The 25692-nt window shown below is 37.8% G+C and overlaps 2 protein-coding genes across 3 annotated transcripts; one reads left to right on the top strand and one right to left on the bottom strand.

Moving 5' to 3' along the window:
• Positions 1-816: 816 nt before the first annotated feature.
• On the bottom strand, positions 817-11021 carry mocs3 (molybdenum cofactor synthesis 3). 2 transcript variants are annotated; one of them, XM_036594014.1, is made up of 13 exons: positions 10827-11021; positions 10575-10710; positions 10397-10489; positions 8435-8555; positions 7252-7326; positions 7045-7162; positions 6816-6924; positions 5312-5374; positions 5044-5207; positions 3051-3098; positions 2812-2908; positions 2577-2681; positions 817-1034 (listed from the first exon to the last, which is right to left on the bottom strand). In XM_036594014.1, exons 1-13 carry the CDS (start codon positions 10911-10913, stop codon positions 877-879), a joined length of 1374 nt encoding a protein of 457 aa, XP_036449907.1. In that variant the 5' UTR covers positions 10914-11021; the 3' UTR covers positions 817-876. The 2 variants fall into 2 exon arrangements, with proteins under 2 accessions (XP_036449907.1, XP_036449908.1); XM_036594015.1 differs by having other exon boundaries at positions 10575-10707.
• A 1124-nt stretch (positions 11022-12145) lies between these two features.
• Positions 12146-25655, top strand: LOC118823682 (glutaminyl-peptide cyclotransferase). Its single transcript, XM_036593430.1, has 7 exons — positions 12146-12337; positions 18587-18733; positions 18833-19114; positions 19891-20058; positions 22576-22675; positions 23159-23275; positions 24893-25655. The coding sequence occupies exons 1-7, from the start codon at positions 12257-12259 to the stop codon at positions 25066-25068; spliced, it is 1071 nt and encodes a 356-aa protein (XP_036449323.1). The 5' UTR covers positions 12146-12256; the 3' UTR covers positions 25069-25655.
• Positions 25656-25692: the final 37 nt, after the last annotated feature.

The following is a 25692-nucleotide window of genomic DNA, read 5'->3' as shown; positions in this document are numbered from 1 at the left end:
TATTTATAGTTTTTGTTATTGTATGTACACCTTATGTGAACAAATTTGGTGAACAAAAGTTTTTATACAATAAATAATACACTAATTTCCTTTTTTGTCAAGTTACCTGTGTTGATATTTGATCTCCATAAACATTATGAATTTTGGATACTTGTTATTGGTATTATAACATAATTCTTAATGGTATACAGAGTTCTCAGTTATTTTGGAATCATCTATGGCTCCCTTCATCATTCCGGATACAAACACACACACACACACACGCACACACACACAAAACATGCACTTATCTCATAATAAGCAGAATAAAAAAATAGAAGAATAAAAGAGGGTTTTTCAAAGGTTCTTTAGTACAGAAAATGGTTCTGTCTTAAATGATTCTTTGCATCGTGAAAGTGTTCTTCAGTTCGATGAAGAATGTGCTGTTGATGGTACTATATAGAAACTTTTTTGAAAAGGGTTTTATATAGCACCAAAATGGGTTCTTCTATTGTTACAATGTCAAGCTTATTACAATATAAGAACTCTTTTAGGTGCTATACACAACCCTTTTCAAAAATGTTCTATATGGAATATATGGAATCATCAACAGCACATTCTACATTAATCTGAAGAACGCTTTTGTGATGTTAAGAACCCTTTAATCATGCAAAGGGTTCTTTGAGTGTTTATGGTTGTAAACAGAACCATTTTCCTTACTAAAGAACCCTTGAAGAACCATCTTTTTTAAGTGTGTATATATTTAAATATTTATTACATTCTATCTTTTGTTATTTAGAAAATTATTCAATAAAAAATAAAACCGAACACTGAAAATATATTATGGGCGTATTTGTTTTAATTTAGCCAAATACAGTTATAGGCAATAAATGACAGTTAATACTGTGGGAAGGAAGGATCGATCTTCTTGGCCCACGCCATAAGGCCTCCACTGATGTCTTTCACAATAATTTGCTCTAGTTCTGATCCAGACAACTTCTCCAGGATCTGCACAGCCTTCTGAGAATCATTCCCCAGTTTACACACCACAAACACTAGCCATGAGAAAAGGAAAAGACAGAGAGAGAGAAAGAGGGTGGGGAGAAAGTGTGGTTAGCTCAATCCATGTCTGTTACAAGCTACGCAAAAAGCAGTTCTAAAGGGTGGGGAATATGTGGCTCTGGGAGCTAGTGGGAAATGTGCTAGTAGCATAGTTTTATAATGTTAGGCCAATTACCCAGCACCTACCTTATTTCAAGCCATGGTATTAAGTAATCTTATCTTAATCGAAGCACTCTAGCTCAAATAGAGCTTCTCATCTCTAATAAAAACACACCTCATACAAAAGCTTGATTATGGAACAGGAGGCCAGCTGTTTCTGATGACCAGGCTATTTCTGTGTTGGAAAATGACTGCTTAGCAACGCCATCACCTCCATCCTCATTGGTCATCCAAGAAAAGCAAGTAGTCTGGCAATGCAACGTTACAAAAGCGTAATTAGCCTGAGGAAACTCAGATTACCCCTCTTTTGTTCCCTCACTATGAAGCTAGCCCAGATATCCCATGATAGGTGGCTGCAGGCATTTGGTGCACAGCGGGAGCGCTTACTGTATACACAAGGTAGGATCATTAAACACACAGGGCTCAATACACTTGCAATATATAGAGTACTGATGCTCGCCTTGTGATAACACTCATTTGAGCTGAGAGAAGCACTGCTAGTAGAACAGAGACAGGCAAGGAGGGTTAGGACATATCACTGTTTACATTTGAGGGATATGATTTTATTTCCCTCCCTTCTAATCTTCAGCTAAACTTGTGTAATGTTCAAGAATATGTGCTGACCTTCACATTACACAATTATATATCAAGTTTTATAACATGCCTCTTTACAACACCTACATGTTCTCTTCACATAATAACATTTTTGGCAACAAATCTCATAATTCATTCAACCAGAAGTGAGCTATACCTTCAGGGGAATGAGCAGAACTTTCGCTGCCAGCAAAGCTAGTTAACTTATTACAATTTAATGCTTTTTATTTGTTTTCCTACAATCCCAATACAATATTCAGCATGAGAGTTATATACATAGATCCAAGTTAGATTACCAGTGTTAATACTGTTTTATGAGCTCCTTCCCATAATCATTCTTCAAAACACAGCTCTAGTTTGGATACCCTGAATGCATTAAAGATATGTCATATATCAGAAATGAATCGTCCTACACCCCTCCATGGTATATATGCTTTGAAACATCTCTTGTTGCATTTTATTTAACTACTGGTGTTCTTCAGTGAAAGGCTAGACAGTTTATAAAGATTTGAATTTGATCAAGTGCTTCCTTGAATGTATCTATGTTATAATTAATTATACATTTTTTTGTAATTACATACAATAATTATTTAATAATTTGAACCCAATGTATAGCAAAAGGACAGTAATAACTTCTAAGAGTTCAAATATTAAAATAAGATATTCAGCAAATATTGCTTTCCACACTATAAAAGCGGCCCATTGTGGAGAATCTTCAGCCCTCTAAATGTAAGTATGTAAGGGTATGTATGGTGGGTCCATGCAAAACCTTTACTCATTACCTGCTACTTGTGATTCCACGCTCTGCTCTTTCAGCTCACTGATCTTCTCCTTCAGCAGATTAACATGATCTGTCTTTCGCTCCTCTAAACTGGCAAGAGGAATATCTATTGGTAAAAATATGAACTGTTTAAGTAGGATGTAACCTAATTACTTGTGTACATGTATTATTCAATAATATAATAGCCAAACAGGATCTGTATTAACTGATATGATGAAAACCATTAGAAAACATACTGATTGAAGTCGGCAAACAGCAAATGTCCACCTCCACTTTGGGGCGAACGTCAAGGAGGAGATGAGGAGTAACTTTGTCTACAATGGATTTATACTCCTGCGGTTAACAATACAGCATTTATGAGTGGACTGGGACAAGAATGGATTAATCCTGTTATTACTTTGACTTGTCAGAGTATGTAAGGAAAAAATAATAGACACAGCGATATATACGAGGTAGTGATGCATGAATACTTTACCTGCACTGAGATCCTCTGTTCTGAGGTTAGAAGATTCAGTCTTCGACACTGTAAAATGGGAGAACACTGATAATGACCATTACTGGGAAATGAAACTATTCTAGGTTAGTACTGACTAGATGGGGTGGTTTTGAAGGCTGTGTTTGGTCAGATATCTCAGAATATTTCTATTTGGCTGCATGCGGCTGTGTGCTTGATTTGCCTTAGGTGTCATATTGTTTTCAAAGGTAAAGACAAGCATTTGTTAAACCCACAGCCACACAGTTGCCTGTCTACCACTGAATAAAAATACAATTCCTATTAGTCACAGTGACCTCTTGTGGACATTTACTGAGCTGCATATACACAGCACCAATGGGGGAGGGGTGGTGTTCATACAAACAGAATTTTGTGTATTATCTTCTAATTTTATAATACAATCTTTTTACTGAGTGTGCAGCATTGAACCACAGTAATGTTGAAACACTGGCAGCTGATGATGTGCCTAATGTTATGCTTAGGGGCCACCCAAGTATAGACTATGTATGAGAAAGAGTGAAGTACAAGGAATCACTTCAAATTACACAAAAGGAATACAAAGTAAGAACAGAGGCATATCCACATGATACACAAGTATACTTTAGTTTCCACTAGGAAAGCAGCAGGATTTGCATATGCTAATATAACAAGGCACCATGATAATATATGGCCATTAAAACTGTATGTGAAAATTTGAGACAAGAAATCAATTTGCTGGCTGACAAACTGGTCCCTCACAGGGGTCTTATAGGTAATGTTAGCTACTGGTAGTTCCCAACCCCGGTCCTGGAGGCACAATGCTGTGCATATTTTAGTGCTTTCCCTGCTTTAGCACAGCCTTTTCAACCCAATAAGGGGTTGTAAACGAGCTGATTAGTAAGATCAGGTGTGTTGGGTATAGGATAGACATTAAAATGCACAGGGTAGTGGGCATCCAGGACCATGGTTGGGAAACACTAATGTTGTGGGTCGTGACTAAATTTGCCCCGTAATCAATATTAAGAGAAATCTTAAGAGAAAACATTTTTAACAGACATACTAAATGAAAAACATTCAGGTTTATATCTGAAGCGAAATGTTATCATGAATGTAATGTTAAATGGTGATAGATATGTATAGAGCTAGCTAAGTGTTTAATTACATTGCTATGTGCTAGACAGACTAGTCCTTCTAACAGCAAGCAGGGGTGGATTTAGTGATTATGGGGCTGTAGGCAAAAGACAGGAATGGGTCCTCCTGAACACACAACTTTACATTAGTTAATTAGTAGAGGCTCTGGGCTTTACACTGTAAAATGTATTTAATTTCACACTTTAAAAATGATCTTTTAAAGTGATATCTTAAATCTTGTCAATATATCTAATATTTCTCATTTTCTCATTTTGAGATTGCTGTAAAAATAGAATAAGATTATTTAACGTATTTCTAGACATTAAATAATTAAGCAGTTTTATTAAGTGAAATTATTTCACTATAGTGGCAGATAATTTGGTGGTTGTTGTACAGAACAACAGAAGCAATAAGTAATGATTTTTTTTTCAGAAAGTAATAAACAAACCATGACATTTTTAGAAATGTAATTACTAACTTGTAATGGATTTTTCTTTTTGAGTAACAACATAGAATAGTCCATTATAACCATGAACGGGGACTAAGGCTGCATTAAAATTACTGAAAATAATCACTACAGTCACAAATAACAGCCATTTTATATATATATATATATATATATATATATATATATATATATAAGAATAGGTTATTTAACATCAATACATATATATAATATAGTACAAGTAATTCGTATTTTCATGGGGGTCCTAGGCTGCCAACTTTTGCCTAATGCAAAGACTACCTCTGACAGCAGGTCAAAATACTCTCTTCAAACTATATTACACCACTGAGTAAGAGAAATATCTACCACTGCAGTACACAAGTGCTTACACAGGAAACTGCCCTGCGACATGATTCTAACCTTATCTGTCGCAGCAGAGCCACAGAATTTCTCGTAGTCCTGCAGTTCTGTGACCGTGGGCGTCTCTCCACACACAGCACAGCCTGCCTGTTTGGGCCTAAGCTTTATGGAACGGAACCGGCCCTCCTGACCATCAAACATCAGCAGTTGCTGCCCAAAAGACGCTGCATCAACCAGTCAAAGAAACATTTTCACATAGAGTATTCCATAAAGTAATGAGCTGGTGTAGTGAACTATGAATATTTTATGTGTTTCCACTGAAGGATACATCCTTGGCCAGAGGCAATCTTCAGAACCTCTAAAGCTTGAAGACAGCCCATGATTCCAGGCACTGCAAGGAGGAAGCACATATGGTTTTATATTGCAGAGGTTATGCCTTTGGCTTGAAAACTCAGGGCACCTATAATTACCTGTGGCAAACTTTGTCCCATGTAGGAAAGTAAACATTTTACAGTTTTAGAGTTCAGTTTATTTATACATATATATGTTTACTACACACAAGGGGCCAGTTATGTTAACTGGTGTCTGCCAAATATAATGAGAGCTGTAACTGTGTCATAGATGGTTAGAGTTAAGCTGCATCAGTCAGTCGCAGAGAACTGTTTTCACACATTGTGTGCCATAAAGCAGAGTCAGTGAAGTGAATCTTCCTTGACTGATCGAGCTGTTAAGTGTACATACAGCAGGAAAACAAGAGAAGGAGCTCCTCTCTCGGCTCTGTCTAGAACTTTGTCATTTCTTCCTCAAAATTGTTACAAACTTGAAGTAAGTTTATTTGTAAAGCGAAGAAACAATCTAACTTTCTAAACTGAACATATTCAACTAATGCTGTGTGAAATCATCTCTACCAGTGTACTGTGATGTTACTATATGCAATATGACACACCACAATAATGCAGTTTAGTGATAAACCACATATCTGATGACAAGCATTAATTCCATGACATAATGCCTAAGAAACAGTGGTTTTCCTGTTTCCAGTTTAATTCTGTTTTGTAGAGCTTGCATTTTCTTAGCATTCAGGAACTGCAGTTCAATGTAATGGTTGGTATTATTTGTTGGGTGCTTCAGATTGCTTTAAAAGAAGTTTAAAATCCATAAAAATGTATTTATATAATAAGTAGTAAGTTTCCTTTCTGGAATTGTAGTTTTTGTCTAGGCTTGTCACGATACCAGAATTTTGATTTTGATACTGACACCAAGTGTAGTATCACAATGCTCAATACCAAATGATACTATGGCAAAAAGTTTAAAACACTGTATGAACACAAAATGTTGAATGGGTTGGAAACAATACAGCTTAATTATTTTTTTATCTTAATACATTTTTTAAATTCACTCTTTTTTATCAATACAAAACTCTTCAAAAGCAGGCAAAATACAATGTCAACATAGCACTAGCTTATTTAAATAAACAACTGAAAGTATAGAAAGTACCGAAACTTAGAGTACTGAATGGTTTGCCAAATTGCAGTATTGATAAAGTATTAAACTTCTGATACTTTTTGTAACTCTGTCTGGTTAACATCTCTGTAATTTTCTTGTAAGACATTCTGTGCCAGTACTCAATTATGTCATGAACATGAACTAATGCCAGCTTAAATATCATCTGGTTCAGTGATTCTGAGAATATTATGATATTGACTTTTATCAATATCACTCAGCACTATATTCAACTCTAATTGCCAGCATCCATTCTAAAGTTCACACAATTGCCTTTTACAACGTTCTAAAACTGGTCATATGAGTGGGTACTAGGCTTTTAGACTCACCCACTCCTAAGACTCCACCATCAGAGCAATTAGTAACCGTCTCAGGTGGTGGGGGGACAGGATACAAACACCTGTAACACGGCCCTCCTCTGTAGTTGTACACAGTGAGCTATGAGCAAAAAAGAAAGAGAGTCAAAGTGAACTTTTACGTAGGATCTTTTCAGAACTCACATACTCAACCACTGTAAAGCATGTATAAGTTTAATTTTGCTCTGAGAAGCAGTCTTACCTGTCCCTCCATTCGCAGTGCGCTGGCAGACACTAAAGGCTTGCCACTCAGAACACAGGCATCATTGACAAGGTAGCGTGTGGGGACGTTATCTGAACAGTCAGCCACAATGTCATACATAAAGAACAGGTAGTCAAGGACTCAAAGTTATACATTTTAGATGTATACAAAAATGACAATGTACAACAGCAGAGTATGAAAGGATACTGTTGAATGAGTTGTAAGGCATTCTCAGATGATAGCTGGAGATGATATGGAACACACTGCACTATAGAATTCAACCTGTCAGAACAATGAAGTTAACTCTAAGCACATAGACAGGGTGCCTGTTGTCTATCTGACACTATTATAATAATATCTGAAAATACAATTTGGGCACATAAGTTTTATTTATGGAGGTATGGTGATTAGCAGAGTACGTCTATGATATTTAGTCCCGTCTAAATCTGTAATATCAGTTTATCAGTTATTACGCATTCCCACGTCTGTAAAGATTATGGCAGCGTTTACTTAATATAAACTGAAGCATATAAATAACAGTTAATAAATAATCTTTCAGAAATATCTTTCTTAAGTATGGAGGCTCTCAAGTGATCGTGCATCGTAAGTATAGCCTACATACAGTGCCTAGGCTTCAAATCGTTGCAGAGGTTTTGGGGGTCTCCTGATGGAAAATCTAGATGACTTATATACTAATGCATACTATTTTCACAATATATTTTTGGGGCTTACCCCTGTAGTTTTTTCACTTATATTATTAGACAAGAGTCTTTCTAACTTCATAATATCTGTATCAAATGACTTTTACACAAAGAAGCTGACAGGAACACATGTTAAGTAAATCTCACAGCCTTCCTTTTCTCAGTTATTCAACCTATAGTCACTGTCAGAACAAAATCTCATATCTCCAAAAAGTAACTTTACAAGAGAAGGAAAAAAAAGTTAGTATGTTGTTTGCTGTGCAAAAATGTGTTATTACATAATGTGATTCCCAGTTTTCCCAGACAAGGCAAGTTTACAGTTTATCCATAGGGCGGAATCTAATACTAAACATGAAGAAAACTTGAAAAAGAAGCTAGTCACCTCACATGAGGGCATTTGTTTTTTTTTTTTTTTAGAAAATTCAAAGGAATTTGTGCCACACTTTAAAATGTATTAGGTTCATTTTGTTAGGAAATAAAACTAGGTAAGTGGCATTTATTTTATACAGACCATTCCAAGAACTTTCAAAAGGCAGCTGGTGTGGTTCAGTCTACTAACTGCCCATATGCTCAACCCTCATATGCTCATCTCTGTAATGTACACAGCAATCTTTTACGCTTCTTTTAGACCAGATGTCTGAATAGTGCTTAAGACACATGTTGCATATTGGTGTAAGATTAATAGGTACCTGTTAAGAGCCTGTGCTGCTGACTGGGCTTTGGGCAGACCTTGAGTGTGTTCTGTATGCAGCACCTGCCTGTGCAGATTACTCAGCTCCACCTCATCATAGTCCAGTAGCCCCAAACGCCCTGAAAGTATATAATATACAAACACAGCTGCCTGCAATGACCAACGGATTTTGCAGAGACCAATTTACATAGAGGACACTATTGAGGATTATATGTGTGTCATCATAAATTACATTAGCTGTCTTTTTTTTAACCATAATGGTGCATGGCTCACTAAACTGATAAAGATATCAGGGACATCTAGCACAGAGATAATCACTAACTGACCCACGGTGCTCTCCTTCAGAATCATTTCAAAGAGTTTCCTTGTAGTGCTTGTTGCATACTAGGCCTACTGCTTCCATGTTCGGTGCTAGGTCTAGTCAACTTTGGAAAGCGTTATTTATTTATCCATAAAGTGGTGTGACCACCACAAAGCTGAACTGAATGGATAAACTGAAAAATGTATTACTGCCAACTAATCAGAAGTCACAAAGCAGGAGTTCACAAAGCATATTTAACTGGGACAGGGTTCCTGACTAAGTTTCACCTTCATAAAACCTAACAAATGGTCAACTAGTTTATGATAGCAGTTAACTGCTTTGGTATTAGATATTGGAGCTAAAATTAATCCTTGTAAACACGCACATGAAAGCGTGACATTTATGACAAGCAGCCAATCGCGTGAAACCTGAAAAGCTGAGCAACTTGTTTTTCAAAAAATGAAAAGGGAGAAATCATAATACATAAATACATATAAAATAATGCACTTATAATGATAAAAAGCAATGCCGTCACCATTGCCACCATTTTGGTGCGTATAAGAGTAATAAGAGCTTTATAATCTTGATATCTATGTAATATGATTTGTTTTCTCTGAAGAAAGCAATAGTTTTCACGTGATTGACGCCACAAATATCATGAACAATAAAGTGACCCTAAAAGGAACGGAGGGGTGCACCTCTGTCTGAAGGCTGTCCTTGATTGGTTCAAGAGCTGTTTATGATCTGAAATCCTGAACTTAATCTGGCCTGGAGCAGGTTAGGTGTGCAGCATAAATTGCCATGGTGAAAAGACTAAAATCCACAGTTAGTTTGAACAGCTGGCTAAGCAACAAATCCTGCTTCATAAAACAGGCCCCAGTATTTGAGTAAATGAGTAGTTTAGTTAACCTACACCACTGCATTTGTTGGTTATGAAGAAAACGTAAGATTTTATTTCATTTGGAGTACTTGTGTTTTTTTAAACACCTCACAACTTTTCAGATGTGTATTTGTGGCACAGACATCATAACACCTGCAGGTTAGCCAGCTGCACTCATAATTCAGGTGTGATAAATGTTGTACTGAAAATACAACTTTGTTTTATTTACTGTTTGACAGTATGCTAGCACACCACCAATACAGTTCACTGTGCTTTGTGCTTTCATTACTTCATGATAACGTGCTACATTTCATATGATCAATATTACTATATTTCTAATACTATGCAATTAAATGTGGAAGTGTAGTACACCCTTTAAAAACATGGTTCTTCAGGGGTTCTTTAATAGAAGCAATGGTTCTATTTATAACCATATTATGCTTAAATAGTTCTTCAGATTGATGGAGAATGTGTTGTATATGGTTCCATATAGAACCTATTTGAAAATGGTTCTCTATAGCAACAAAAAGGGTTCTTCTATCATTATGATATAATAACAATAGAAGAACCCTTTTTGGTGCTGTATAGAACCATTTTCAAAAAGGTTCCACATGTCCACAAACAGGCAGACATATCCACGTCTGCTTATTTGTATGAATACTTCCTTTACTGTCCTGCAATGTTGTAATACAAACTTTATTTCAAGAAACAGTGGTGTCACTTTCTTGTTTGAGAACTCCATCATTACTTTTTAGCCCCGAAGCAGATCCTGAACCTACCTATTCCTGCAGCAGCGAGGTACTGTGCAAGCGGACAGCCTAAACCTCCACATCCCACAACCAGAACAGATGTATTTGAGAGACTCATCTGACCTGGACAGAGAGCAGACCGGATGTGAGGCCTGATTTGCCAAATGAAAGCAAAATTTGATTCAGATTATGTTCATTAAACTGTTACCTTTAACACCGAGCTCTGGCAAGAGAAGCTGCCTACTGTATCTCATAATGTCTTCATTGGTTAACGATGTGTTTTTCTTCAGAGGGGCCAGAACAGATACGCGGTCTTCTAAGTCTGCTACTAAAGAGTTAGCCTGCTGAAACAAACAGAGAGAGGAACAGCTTCTAGGAAAAAGTGGCTTTTAAAGATAGAAGCAGGACTGATGCTGCAGGCTGTAACTAACGTTACTGTACACGTGAATGCTGTTCGGACCTGTTGAACGAGTTTCTTCTTTAAAGCAGCAATTTCCCTGTCTTTCTCCAAGAGTTGTTGCTTCAGGCTTAAAAAGTCGTCGTCCATGTCGAAAATAAAACGATAAAAAGGAATCAGACCGGCTTGAAACGCACGGAGCTATAACGGTACTTAACATGCAGCACAGCTCCACACGAGCCGCAGCTTTCTTCCTGTTTTGGCAACGTCATCAAATACGTGATGAAGCGTCAATGTCTCACGTGTTTTCATCAACCAATCAAAGAACAGATAACAATGTAACTTTAAAAATGAAATAATACATCGACGTGCATAGCATTTGCCACTGTCTGATGAGTAAGACTGTGAAGATAAGGCCTTAATCTTGTTATAGTTTACTAAGGATTGGATTGCACCCTAGTCAACCTCCTCAGTGTGAAAATGATTTGCATGGAAATCTAATTTTCTTTTTTCTTTCTTTCCTTTTTTCTTTTTTTATTTTCTTAAATGCTTAACACGGTTTAGCTATTTGGTATTTTAGACTAGACTGCAGGCAAAAAAATATAACAAAAAAAACATTGTCTCCTATTATTGGACGCAACAAATCTGATATAGCCATGTATGTACATATATCATATATGTGTGTGTGTGTGTGTGTGTGTGTGTGTGTGTGTGTGTGTACACACACACACACACACATATATATATATATATATATATATATATATATATATATATATACACACACACACATATCAAGTTTGATCATCTGTGTACTGTCTGTCGGATATATGTGTTTACAGACATATGTATACATCATAGACCATGTATACATATAGACCATACATGTATGTCTGACACAAACACTTCTTCTTGTTTAAAGCAAAAAATCAAAATGAAAGCCAGCAACATGCATGCAGTAAAACGCTTTATATTATATAACATGAACCTAGCATATATGAGTAACATATGACATCCAACTTCAAGTGAGTATATGTCACATATATATCCATAAGTGACTATTATAAGTATATAAGGGAAATCCATATATGCTAGTATATGACATATGTTTGAAATTCATATATGGCCATGAATCAGATTTCCGTATTGGCATTTAACCCGCAGAAAGTGTGAATAGGGAAAATATCATGTTCTATAGCTATTTAATACTTTAATAACTACTCAGTATTAAAGTTTCAGAGTTTGTGAGGAATCATTTTTGACTAACACGAATGTGTGCATCAAATATTTCCCTCCTTATCTGGCAAAGCTGTGTTTAAGGCGAGCGTGTGAACGTGTCCCCAGGCTGAGTGTGAATGAGAGGCAGGCTTGTGTCCGGGCTTTACGGGTCCTCCCTCGAGTCCCTCACATGACCCAGAGCTGTGGAGAGCGAGCGGACCGCGCCGTGCGTGAAACAGCCTGAGGAGACACGACCGCTTCGATACGAGCCCACCATGTGCCTCCTAACTTTACTCGGCGTCTTTTTGACTCTCATGGGCTCAATCAGTGCCCAAATACCATGGACACAAGAAAAGGTACCCTTATTTTCCTTCCATATTCTATGCGGAGAACGTAGGCGCAGAATCTTTGCGTAGTTCAGCAACTAATACCGTCCAATGAAAAGATTCTCTCGAACAGATGGATTTTTATTTGATCAGAGCAAGTAAATCAAGTTTTCCAGTATTCAGTGCTGGTGGTCGTTTAATCGGTAGTGTTAGATCGTAATGGGTGATTCATGAGTTAAACCAACAAGTGTAAGTTTTGGCAGTATCAAGCCACGGACTGTTACCATAGTTTTCTTCTATAAGCCTGTGATGTTATGCATTTCTTATTAAACTGTATTTTATGTCGATGTACAACCTATTGATGGCGTCCTTTTAACTCGGCTTAGTCTTGTCTTTTTTATTTTTTTCCAGTAAAATACACAATCTAGACAGTTTGCTACGTCTACCGCCAATGATTATTGCATGAGGATCATTTTGGCTACAGCCTACATTAGTGGATTTTATGGATGTCTTTTATGCCGAGCCATTTGGGGGAGAGAGACAATTCATGTGTTCAGCCTGTATCGTAGGTGGCTTAGACATCCTCATCCCTAGAGCCTGGTCCACCTTGTTGTTCAGTCTCTTTCTCTCTCCGTCTTCGCCTTGTTGCTATGGCAGCGCACTCCTCTTCATCGATCCCCCAATGAGATCATGGTATTTATAGATCTGGAATAGAATCCCATTAGAATTTTTCTCAAATTCCCAAGAGAGCGTATCTGAACGGTACTGTGTGGCCTTTAAGTTGACATGTAATTCGTGACTGTTCTGTCAGTAAAGGTAAACTGTCTTGCGTTTCACTGCAGGAGCTGTCTCTCTCCTTCATATCTGTACCTGGACATAATGTGCTTTATCTTTATCTAGATCTGTACCCAGACATACCCCGTCAGTGAGATGTGTGTAAATAAAGTGGTTGCTTCAGACATGATGCAGGCTGGAGCAGTGAGCAGCAGGTCTGCCTTTAAAGAGCCCATACCCTACATTTTGTTTGTTATGTTATTATTTTCCTTGAGTTCCATTATAGCATTTGTGTGGTTTTATGTACTCCAGAAAGTCCTAATATATTTGTACCTGACCATTTTCCTATATCTGTTTATTGCTGAGAACACACAGGCTGTTTTCTGTCCTGTATTATGCCTCATTCAAAAAGTAGTCTAGGATGAAACGCTCCTTATGACTTCAACATGAACAGGCAGGCTAAACTGCTGTGGGCAGAATAACCATACATATGTAAATATAAATGTAACTATGACATCACAAAAACAGTGCATTCCAAATGGGCTATTTTTAATTTTTTCAGTTTACTTCTTCATATATGGATCTAATAGATTGGGGAGTGAGTGGTACGTCTTGAAACTTTAGCAGTATTTCCATTGAAAGAAGCAAAAATTCAATTTTCCATGCTGTGAGCTCTTTAAATGTAGGACTTTTTCGTCATGAATTTTTAATTGCTTGCTTCATGTGCTTGGTGACTCAGAACATGAGGTGTACAGTGATGGCCATAACAGAAAACCATGAACTTTGAGACCAAACAAGAGTAACAAGTCTGACATCAGAGATAATCAATAGATCTGCCATGTATAGTTCAAGTCTGACAACTGGAAATGACACAAATCTAGAGAAGATTCTTAATGGTTAGTCTAGTATTATGTTTCATGTTTCATTTAGGTTCTCTTTCTCAGCTTTAAGCAGCCACTCAAGTTCACAGCATGATTGGAGGCTGGCTTCTAGTTCTCTTCTGTGAATAACTTCCAGCTGCAGCTGCCCTGTACTTAATGCTGTTGAAAATACTGTTGCCATGTGTGGTCATACTGAACCACATAATTACTCACCAGACATATGCAATGTATAATTTTCCCTACAAACAAGAACGAGCACGCTCTCTCTCAACACTCCCTTTAAGAGTCACCACCACATGTCTCATACGATAATTTGCAATTCAGTGATTTGCATCTACATCTAAATACGGAAAAAGGGGAAGTGTTAAGATAAACATTTGTCTGTTTGCATATATTGTGGCAAACATGAGGAATATATTTTACCAGCAGATTTATAACAAGGTTTCAGGGTTACTGAAAATGGGTTCATTTAGCAAGCAAGACATGTTGCGCAATATTTGCATAAGAGTTGCTTAATATTACAGTTATAGTTATTTACTCTATATTCCCAATTTTACAGAACTTGGTCTTTCTATTGGTTGGTCAAACAAAAACTAAACATGGCAACTTGCAAGTTAGACACTCACTGCCTCTAAGAAAAAAACTAAACTCTGTTTCTAAATTGTCCTGTATTTATTTCAGAAATATTTTGTATGGATGTTTTTTCTAGAATGTAAAATAGAAATAGTAGTTAATAGTAGACACATTAATATTAATAGTAGACACATTTTGAGATTTAAGTTGAACATCCAGTTATTTGGGCATTTTAATACATCTGGACATTAAACCATTGTTCTTCAAGATTTTTGTGTATTTTGTTAAAAGTAGAATCAATTCCTTCAATTACTGTACGGACAGTGACCAGAAAAGGTTTCTAAATGCTGTTGAATTACTTAGTGTAGTGTTTATTTTGGAACTGGTTTAACTGTGGCAAACTCCACTACAGACATTTTTAGATATGGTAATGTAAATCACTGTATATGCCTTGTATTGTATAGGCTTTGTGTAAGCTGTAATCAGCTCACTTTCACTCCTCTACCCGCACAATTCCCAGATAGCAGTATCACCTGAACATTCTGTGTCACCAAACTGGAATCAGCACTCACATTTAAATGTAGCCAGGTAATTCAACAGATTCTGTTGAATTAAATTACCTCACAGAAATGAAAAGGCTGAATTCATTGATGTGACTCAAGCCTTCATTCATCATATACCAACCAGTTTTTCTATCCTCATTTCTACTGTGATACTGCCCTATGTTTACCGGGTTCACTCATGGGGGCAGTGGCAGCATTAGAGCCAGCCATCTTCTTATAGTAACTCAGCGTCCCTCACGTCCTAGCATTTGAACCAGCCACTGTGGAATTTAGGGCCTAAAGCATTCTGAAAATTTTGCAACCCATACTGATTTTGAGGAGTTAAAAATGCACACAGACAGGGGCTTCTAAGTGTCACAACCATCTCCATGCTGGACCTATCATCAGGAGATCATAAGTTCAATCTCAGGGGAGGCTACAGTCCAAAAATCACATGTCTCCATATAAACATGTCCTTAACATTATGTCAAATATGACAGTCGGTTCTTAAATGACGAGTATCTTAAACTCGATTAAACAGCAGAAACTGGCATTCTTTAAAAATAGATAAAGCAGGTTTCTTGTAAATACTTATAAATTTACGTTAAAGAGGACGTCCACAGGACGAGCAATTCTGACTCAGTAACTCATTCTAGAATAGAGTATTTCACGTCAAACCACTGTCAATGACTTTGTTTACATCTTGACCATATAATTATGCAGAAATTTAAAAAAATATGTGGAGTTCCCCTTTAGCTTTAGCTGTCTGGTTTCTATCACCACCACAATGAATGATTTTGACTGTACAATGGCACATTTCATTTTTTTTTTTTTACAAAATTTGGATTAGTTTATTAAATTGGTTAAATTCCCCTTGATTGCCCCCTTCAGATGTAACCTTAGCATATGTAAATAACATGAACTCTCACAATGGAGAGCTCTCTAACAAATGTTCTTGTTGTGTAGTTGTTGTTTAAAGTAGCATCACATTGAATGTGTCTTTCTTATAAAGCATCATATAATAAACAGACAATAGCAGTGTTTTATCAGCAGGATTTCTGCTGATGCCAATAAATCTGCAGAACTTTAATATCAGCAAATTTTATCAGCTACATTATATATCATATGGGCTGTAGTTTTACACAGATGCTCAGCTGCATAGTACAAGAGTTTATCACTGGAGTATAATGAGGATCTGGTCAACGACATTGAATGACACTGATTAACAAGTTGATTGATTACACAGAAGCTGTTGATATGGACTTGTGACCAGGACACGCTGCTAAGACGCAAATGTGCATATGTTTTGTCCCACAATATACATACAGGCAGCATGGAGAGAGTCTAGCTACAGAGAATTTAGTTCCCAAAGGGTGCTTGCTGGATGTTTGGAAAATACATTTACAGAAGTATTTGTCAATACTGTTTATACAAATATTAACACATATTTAAAGCATTATCTGAATGGGCTCTTTAATAGGTTCAACTTTCCTTTGCAAGGACAGCTTATTCCTCAATGCTGATGCCCCAAAGACAATGCTTTATAAGTGTGCAGGATCATGCCTAACATGATACTTAAAAGCATTTTCACAACACACATATGTGGTGTGAAACTTGGTTTTGCTGAGGTTTGTGAACATGACGGAACAGAAAAAAGCACCAGTAAAACATTAGTGGTATATGAAAAAGCTGAAATGTTTTCTGTTTATCTATTATTATGCAGTTGCTACACTTTGGCTCTGTCTTTTTCATGATATATGCAGTTGTTCGTTGTCCTACTGACAAAACCCACTATATATCAGTGGCGTACTGTCACTATAAGAGCTAAGCCTTCAATTCAGGTTTGAATGTCAAAATTCAGTCAAAATGTGAGGAAAACATAATAGTAATGATGATAATGTTCATTTCTGCCAGCTTCCAAATGGAATGCTAGTAGTTTGTTAGCCTAACAGCAATTTGCATAAACACAGTTCGAGATTAAACACAGACATTTGAAGCCTCCAAAAGACATTCCTTTCCATTACCTGAAGTTTGTTGCAGACATATTCATTTATATTTTGCCTTGTAGCAGTTTCCCAGTGATTCTTCCAGTACAGAGGTCTGGCATAGAGCTGCCGCCGCTGTTTTCCATTTCTAATAACCTGCACAGTGACTTATCTGAAGGCCCAGAGTGATGTTTTTTCTCACAAAATGAATCCCATCCATTGGAAATCAACATTATGCTGATAGTTAATCTTAAGGTCGTTACACAAGGAAGACTATTTGTGCTATTTATTTAGATAACAGTAAATTAATTCAAGCATGTGTATAACTGACTATATCTTGCATACCAAACACGATTTTTCAGATGGATGCAGCATTATTTTATTTACTCTCTGACCAATCATAGTCATCTCTGGCATTGGTGTGGCGATCAGCAAGATGAAGGAGCAGCTGTGTCGCCGCAACTAGAACTTTTTCACAAATGCTAAAAGGATCAGAATCTCCAGAAACAGCCCGCACAGAGCTTATATTGAACTACGGACATCTTAGTTATAGCCTTTGTGGAAGCTCTCAAAGTTTCAGCTTATGAATGATGTAATGACAGTAGCCCACTGTTACCATTTGCTCGTTCTGTGAGAAGTACAGAAGATCTTATTTGCTCTTGAAATCAACCTTGTTTGTTTTGTCCCTCATTTCGTGTGGAGCTGCATCTCCAAAACCAGCTCAAACTGAGATCTGGAGATCTGAGCTGTGAGCGAAAGAGCTCATAAAGTTTCAGCTCCTGAAATGAAAGTGGAGAGTTTTTCTCTCACTTTTCCATGGTGGAAAGCATCCTGCACAGTTTCTCAGTTTGCCCATTTCATGAGAAGCAAAGGACCGTCTTTTTTATGCAGCATAAATTATTTGCCCAAATTAGCATTACATCTGGTGTGTGTAGTTTTGATGCAAATTCTAAATTCTGAATTCTAAATTTTCCTTTTTCTGCATCACATTTGATGGGTATTGGCCTTATCATGTTAGGACTTCTCTTCAGCTTATGACACCCTTACCAATAGGAGAGCTCACTTAGCTATATCTACATAGAAACTCCAGAGAAAAACAATTCCTGATTGGCCAGTTTCCCATGCGTTTCAAGAACTTAACCTTTTTGTTTCCATCAGAACTTGAATGAAACGAGATTAGCACTGTAATACTTACAGAGTTCAAATACAAGCATTATTCTGTAGAATAAACATGAACTAAAAATTACAGACATGTATTTTTTTAGTTCCCAGAAATCATTAGGGAAGATCCTGAGGGTTCCCCTCTGCTATACACTCAGAAAAGTATATTGTGCCGTAATCTACCATGATAGCGGTAACGTATTATATTGCAAGTACAAGCAGTATTGCATAGTGTCAGATCTGTGGCAACTAACCATACTGTCTACCCAAATAAGAAGAAAGAGCACAGACGCTTATCAGAACGGAGCAAGATGCCAAGGTGCCAAGATTATGACTTTAAATCTCTTCTTTCTCTCTCTCCAGCTGTACCACAAAGCCAGTACTCTGAGCTCCAGTGATCTGCTCAGTGTTTTGGCCCACACAAACATTGGCCGCATGTGGGAGAAGGACCTGAAGCCCATGCTGGTGGTGCGTTACCCAGGTTCTGCAGGAAGCCAGGCAGTGCAGCAGGTGTGTGTTTGTGTGCATCAGACAAAAAATTTGGCTAAAGTGAACTGTCAGAACCTGATCATATTTGAGTATCATTATGTTCTCTCTATCTCTCTACAGCAAATTAAATCTACTCTGGGCTCACTGAAAGCAGGCTGGAAGGTGACTGAGGATCACTTCCAAGGGCACACGCCATATGGCCAGATGCCTTTCACTAACATTATTGCCACTCTCAACCCTGCTGCCAAGCGGCGGCTGGTGCTGGCCTGCCACTACGACTCCAAGTACTACCCTCCTCAGTGGCATGGGAGGCAGTTCGTGGGGGCCACTGACTCAGCCGTGCCCTGCTCCATGTTGCTGGAGCTGGCCAGAGCTCTGGATTCAGAGCTGAAAACTCTAAAGGTGAGGAAACATAGTGTTACTTTTGTGAGAAAACCTTGTATCTCCAAAATTGTAAATTTTAAACATAATCTCCTGCATCTATAGCATACAGCCATTTACCACAGACAACAGTTCTGTTCTAATAATATTAGTATAATTTTTCTATTAGAAGTCTGTCGTCAAATGTTTTTTTGTTTTTTTTAAGTGCATTTGTGTGAATTTGTGTTTTATTTGTGTAAATTTTTTGCACAAAGTAAAGTGCAGCTGTCATTTTCAAATGGATTATTTTATTTACAAGCTAAACTATGCAAATGTTTCAGACATAGCTTAGATTCAGTTTGTAAATCTGTTTAGTGTTTTCTAACTCACCTACTTCAACTTGTCTGTTAAATATAAGCTCTTTGTGGTCTGATGAAGAGCCTGAAGTGTGTAGTTATATGTTGCTCCACCACTGAAATTTGCCTGCATGGGTTTGACTGACATATAACTGGCAGTCACTGCCTTTGTTAGGGCAAAGGGGAATGTTTATGTGACGGCATGACAATCAGACTGACTGGGCTGAAGAAACAGTGAGAATTTAGATGTGTCATCAAGAGAAGGGGGAAGAGAAGAATTCAAAAGAACAATGACTTCAGAATGTACAACCAACAATTGCCACATCATTAGTAGTATATGTATGACAGAGGCTATTGCAACACCTTACTTAACCTTAACCTGAATGCCAGTTGATGCATTTTCATGTATTCACCACCGGATGGCAGTGTGTGTTTATCATGTCCTGTGTGTGTCTGTCTCAGGACTCAGGGTCAGACCTGTCTCTGCAGCTGTTGTTCTTTGACGGAGAGGAGGCTCTGTTTCAGTGGACCTCCACTGACTCTCTGTACGGCTCCCGCCACCTGGCCCACAAAATGGAGAGCACTCCACACCCCCAGGGAGCTACAGACACCAACCAGCTACACGGCATTGTACGTTTCTCTCATAAACAGATGTGTCACAGTTTTTAAAGTACACATACTCTCACTGAGCCTTTTATTAGGTACTACCTTGTATTTACACTCATTGTCTATTTTATCAGATTCACTTACCATATAGGTTCACTGTGTAGTTCTACGATTACAGACTGTTTCTTTGCAAGGTTGTTATACCACCTTTAACACATTCTTTAATGGTCAGGAACCATTAAAGTATTTAGGTGATGGATCATTCTCAACTCTGCAGTGACACTGACACACTGATGTGGTACTGGAGTTTTTCAGCACTTCATGTCAATTCTGGACTGAGAATAGTCCACCAACCAAAAATATCAAGCCAACCGCATCCCATGGGTAGTGTCCTGTGACCACTAATGATGGACGAAAGGATGACTAACACAAACTGTGCAGCAACAGAAGGGCTATTGTCTCTGACTTCACATCTGCAAGGTAGATCTGTCCAATACAGTGGACAGTGATTGGACATAGTGTTTAAAAATTCCAGCAGCACTGTTATGTCTGATCAACTTGTACCAGTGCAACACACACTAACATGCCACCAAAATGTCATTGTCACTGCAATGCTGAGAATGATCCATCACCCAAAAAATATCTGCTCTGTGGTGGTCCTGTGGGGATGCTGACCATTGATGAATGGGGCAAAGGTGGGATAACAAGTTATGGAAAGAAACAGATGGACTACAGTCTGTAATTGTAGAGATAGAAAGTGCACCTATATGGTAGGTGGAGCTGATAAAATGGACAATGAGGGTAGATGCAAGATAGATGTACCTAATGAAGTGTTCAGTGAGTGTACATAGGTCCACTGTAAACTTGTATGCATTGAATAATTGTTGAGCACTGTTTCATACAATGCCCATCAGAAATCTGTAGATACTTTGCCTTTTTTGTTACCATAAACATGTATTTCCTAATAACTTTGGGTATATTTTGTGAAGCACAGCTTCTCTTAATCAAATTGCCTTCCTTGGAATGAAGAATAGGTTTTGCATAAATACTGTCAGTTTTCTTTTTCAGACTGTTGTTAAAAGCACATGTTGATAACCTTCAGGCCCAAAGGTGGTTTAAACACATAAACATTTTGAGTGCCCATAAGTACTGACACCACAGCTTGGGGATAAAATGCCTAGGAGATGTCATTCAGTGGTATAACTAGGATCTTTAGGTCCCCTTTCAAAATTACCTTCAACCAATGAAGAAAAAATGTAATTTACTTGTTTACTTGTTATTTCTGTTTCTTACTTAAGTTTATGCTCTAATGTAGACTAATGGTTGCAGTATATTATTATGGCTAAAATGAAAATGATCTCCATCGCTGCTGTGGTAAACATGCTTACTCACATCCTACAACAGTACTGGAGCAGTTTAGGGGAGATTTTCTGGTTTAATTATGAGAAAAGCCTCTTCTGATGATGAATCTTGAAGTTGGGAGGAACTTTTGAAAACTACAACTGCTTTAGGGTGGATTTTTTTCCCAGTAGCTTGTGACTGCAGAAGGAAGGCAGATAGTTAACGCTGCTGCTAGAAAACTGAATAGCCATATGTGCTAAATGTCTTTAAATTATCATTACAAAGGACAGAATGAACTTGTCAGATGAGGAAAACAAGTTAAAAGGTGCATTTAAGATACCTTACCTCAGTTTGGATTCTTTTGGATTCTCTCTTTTCTGTGGCTTATAGGGTTAAAAACTTGTCTCTAGCATTCATTTTGTGCAAATTAAAGAAAGAATCTTCTTTTTCTCTGTACGATTTTGTTCAACGATCGAGGTAAGAGTTACACTAATGCTGGCTTGGGTGTTTTCGTTAGCCCATGGGTCAGTGGCTCGGCTAGCAGAGAGTATTGGTTGACATCACTAGGATTCCTAATAGTTGTATGATGTAGTTGAATAATTCTTGCTGGGTATTGTAGTGAGAAAACACTGATGAGCAAAAACATGGAAACAATATAAAATCATGAATTTTATCTGACTGGTGAGGCTGAGTTGTAGAATATTTTGAGAGAGATGTTGGGGGACCCCACATTTTGGCAAAACAAGCTGCCCCTGAACTTTTAATAGGCACTGTAGGTTAACAATTATGTAAAATATATTTTTTCTACTGTTACTCATTTAAACACTGCAGATTCTCGAGCAGTGATTATTATGTTAATTATAGTTTGCACCTAGCACATAAGACTAAGTGGGCTTACAGAGAGCACATACACTGTCTTAGCTGTCTAAGACATTCAGGCCTTACTGCAGTCTTCCCATGAGGTAGTTCTGCAGACAGTGGGCAAAACATGACATCATGTCTTTTCTCAAAGACTGGTGGGAAGCAGAGCATTTGAAAGCTTATCTTAAAGAGTGAAACACGCCAGCACTGTCTAGAAAAGATTTTCTTTACCCTCTCTCATGCTCTCTCTCTCTGTCTCTTGGTCTTGCAATCCTTCCTTTTCTTTCTTTCTTTCCACCCACTTCCTCTCTCTCCCCCTTTTCTGTCTTTTTTAAACAGGATCTTTTTGTTCTACTGGACTTGATCGGTGGTCCCATGCCTCGTTTTGGTAACCAGTTCTCAAATACTGCCAGGTGGCTTTCTAGACTACAAAATATTGGTAAGCATTTTTCCCGCATCTTAGTCTTCTTCTCCTCCCCCAATCTGGCAGAGTGTCCTGCTCTCTCTCTCCTTCTCCTCCTCTTGTCCTTCACAGTTAAGCAGATGGTATGGATCATGGAGGGGAGTTATAGCTTTAGAATGAGACTGCAATTCTAAACAAATGTCAGAAATTATTAAATGCTGGTGGAATGGAATGGGTCATTTCAGGTTGTTATCAAGCTTAATGTTTATAAGCGCACTTTCATAAATTCTACTGAACTCATCAGCATAAGGCATCAGGCGTAATGTAATATCTTCTCAGCCATATATCACTGTGATGTCTCTCATGTTTCACAAAGACTCAGTGTCGCATAATTCATTAAGCAAGACACTTGCACTCGATCATTTGTTTATATGCTTTCTCTGACTTATTGTCTTATCAGCGTTTTGTGGTCATTCCAGAGTTGGACATACACTCACTGTTCTGTCTGCTTGCTTCCAGAGCGGCGTCTGCATGCCCTGGGGCAGCTGAAGGATCATCCTAATGAGGTTCAGTACTTCTGGCCTGGTCTGCCTGTGGGTCCAGTTCAAGATGACCACATGCCCTTCCTTAGCAGAGGTAATAACATGATGCTAACTTGTTTATTCAGCCATGCTTTATTAAAGTAGAATGCATGTCACATTTAGAACAATGGCACACACACAAAACTTAGAGTATCACAGAGTGTGGCACATCCTGAAAAATATTACAGGAAAAGTAGAACTGTGGCTGTCTGGGCTCTTCATATTAATGGTGTCCACACACGTTTAGCAATACAGTGTATCAAACCTCAGAAAAATAAAATATCATGTTGCTTATCATGTATCGTGAAAATGTCTTGGAATTATCATGATATTATATTTTTGCCACATCAGCCACCCCTAGCTGTCAGTAAATACCAACTGAACTAGAAGGGGTAGCGGTGTTTGAAGAGATTTCACCATATTCCTCCTTCTTCCCGTCATCAGCTGTAAGCCTCCAAGATCAGTTTGTGGCCCTACAATATGTGCTCTGTGTCTAAACCAGAGATCTCACCCTTATGATGGGTGAAAAATATTTTGTGTCCCCTGTAGATGGGGCCATTCAGCAGTGCTTACGCTTATCAAAATATTTTTCTCTGTATTTGAAAAGTGTCTTATAGCACCACTCTCATGATCCCCTGGGACTATGTCATGACCCCCAGGGAGGTCCTGACCCCCAGGTTAAGAACCCTAGGTCTATACCAAATTTGCCCATGGGAACATTGTTTTCAAAATTGCCCCTATTGCACCATGTGGTAAAAAATGTTCTAAAACTGATGAGGTGTATCTAACATACATTTTTCAGCTAAATATCTCTGAGGCATCTAAATTACAAGATCATTAAGCAGTTGATATGAGAAAATCGCTACATACACACTACAGGAAAACACTGCTGCACGTTTAAATGTGGTCACAAAGGTTAGCAAAAGTATGACTACTACTATAAGTTTGCTGGTTTGCATGTGGTATTTTGCTGACTTGCTTTTAATTTTTTCAAAGAAATCCTCGGGTATATTGCCATGCTTCTTGTAAACACATCCAAAGTTCAGTCTTTGAAGTTGGTTGCATATTCTGTTTCACACAAAACACCCCCAATTACAAATTTAGACTAATCATAAAACTCCACATCTCTGCATTTCCTTTTCTCAGTAAGGGCTTCTTGACAGCTACACTTCTTTTCAGACTCATAGTGTTGATTTGTCTTCTCACAGTGCAAGAGTGGAGCTAGTCTTGCAGGGTCAGACATCTCATTATAAGAATACAAATAATATTATGCATTGTTCGTATTTCTTCTACTTAGTGACCTTGTAATTCAAATGACATATTGGGGGGAAGCTTTTTTTAAACTGTTAAGGAACAACTTTTTTCATTTTTAAAATTTTACTATCAGCCAGCATTACTTTAGAGAACAGAGAGCATTGCACTGTAGCTGCGTACCTTCTTGCAGTGCCGCCTACATCCCTGCGTCAAGAATTAAACATCATCATCCTAGATCAGCTTTAATGGTCATCTGGCTCATATTTTCCCTCTTAGTCACAATGCTGGGGCATGACAGTTGCCACAGCGCTGCCCATTTGCAAGCTGTGTCAGAATATGGAACAGTGTGGTTTAATGTAAGAGCCCATTTGAAGACAAGAGAACGTTTCTGACCTCAGCACTCTATATATTCTCACAGGGGTCCAGGTCCTCCATCTTATCCCCACCCCATTCCCCTCTGTGTGGCATACCTTTGATGACAATGAGGAAAATCTAGACCGTGCCACAATCGAGAACCTCAACAAGATCCTGCAAGTGTTTGTGCTGGAGTATCTGAACATGAAAAGCCAGAATCCACTTACACAGGTCCCTTAATCTTCCACTGCCATCTTCCTGGTACACTAACATCAGGAAGTCCAACTGTGAGGTCCTCTAACCAAAAACACCAAAAGACTTTGGGCTCCAAACACCTTGGTATTAGAATAGGCATCTCCAGTGAGTCTGTGTATTTTATGTGTGTTGCATTAAAAGGTCATTGTGTTGTACCAGAGGACCAAATATGATTCCTGAAATAATTATAAATCAATATATTCAAAAGCCTGTGGTGTACTGTTGTTGCCTATAACATAGTTCTAAGAATTTTCAATGAATTTGTATTTAATTTGTACTCCAGCATGATTCATTTTTAATATAAATTATGTTTACATTTTGTTGCAGCCAAAATCAGCATATCTATGTTGTAGTATATTCAGAAAGCATATTGTGCTCTAATGGAGTTATCATAGTACAACATCCAGAGTTTTATGTTCTCTGTGGGCCTAGAAAAAGAACCTGAATTCTGTGACTCGTGCCTCAAATGTCCATGGATAATGTCATGTCTCTTTTTTTAAAATAAGATGTTATTATTAAGATCTATTTTCAAGAAGGTCCTATCATGAGCCATTAAAGCTCATTATGCCAAATCTGAATCATACCCTTTGTTATCTTTCAAGTGTGATG

Source organism: Colossoma macropomum, unplaced genomic scaffold (genome assembly GCF_904425465.1).
Source record: "Colossoma macropomum unplaced genomic scaffold, Colossoma_macropomum, whole genome shotgun sequence".
NCBI lineage: Eukaryota > Metazoa > Chordata > Actinopteri > Characiformes > Serrasalmidae > Colossoma > Colossoma macropomum.
Note: the sequence above shows the minus strand (reverse complement) of the source record. Positions and strands in the feature narration are given on the sequence as shown.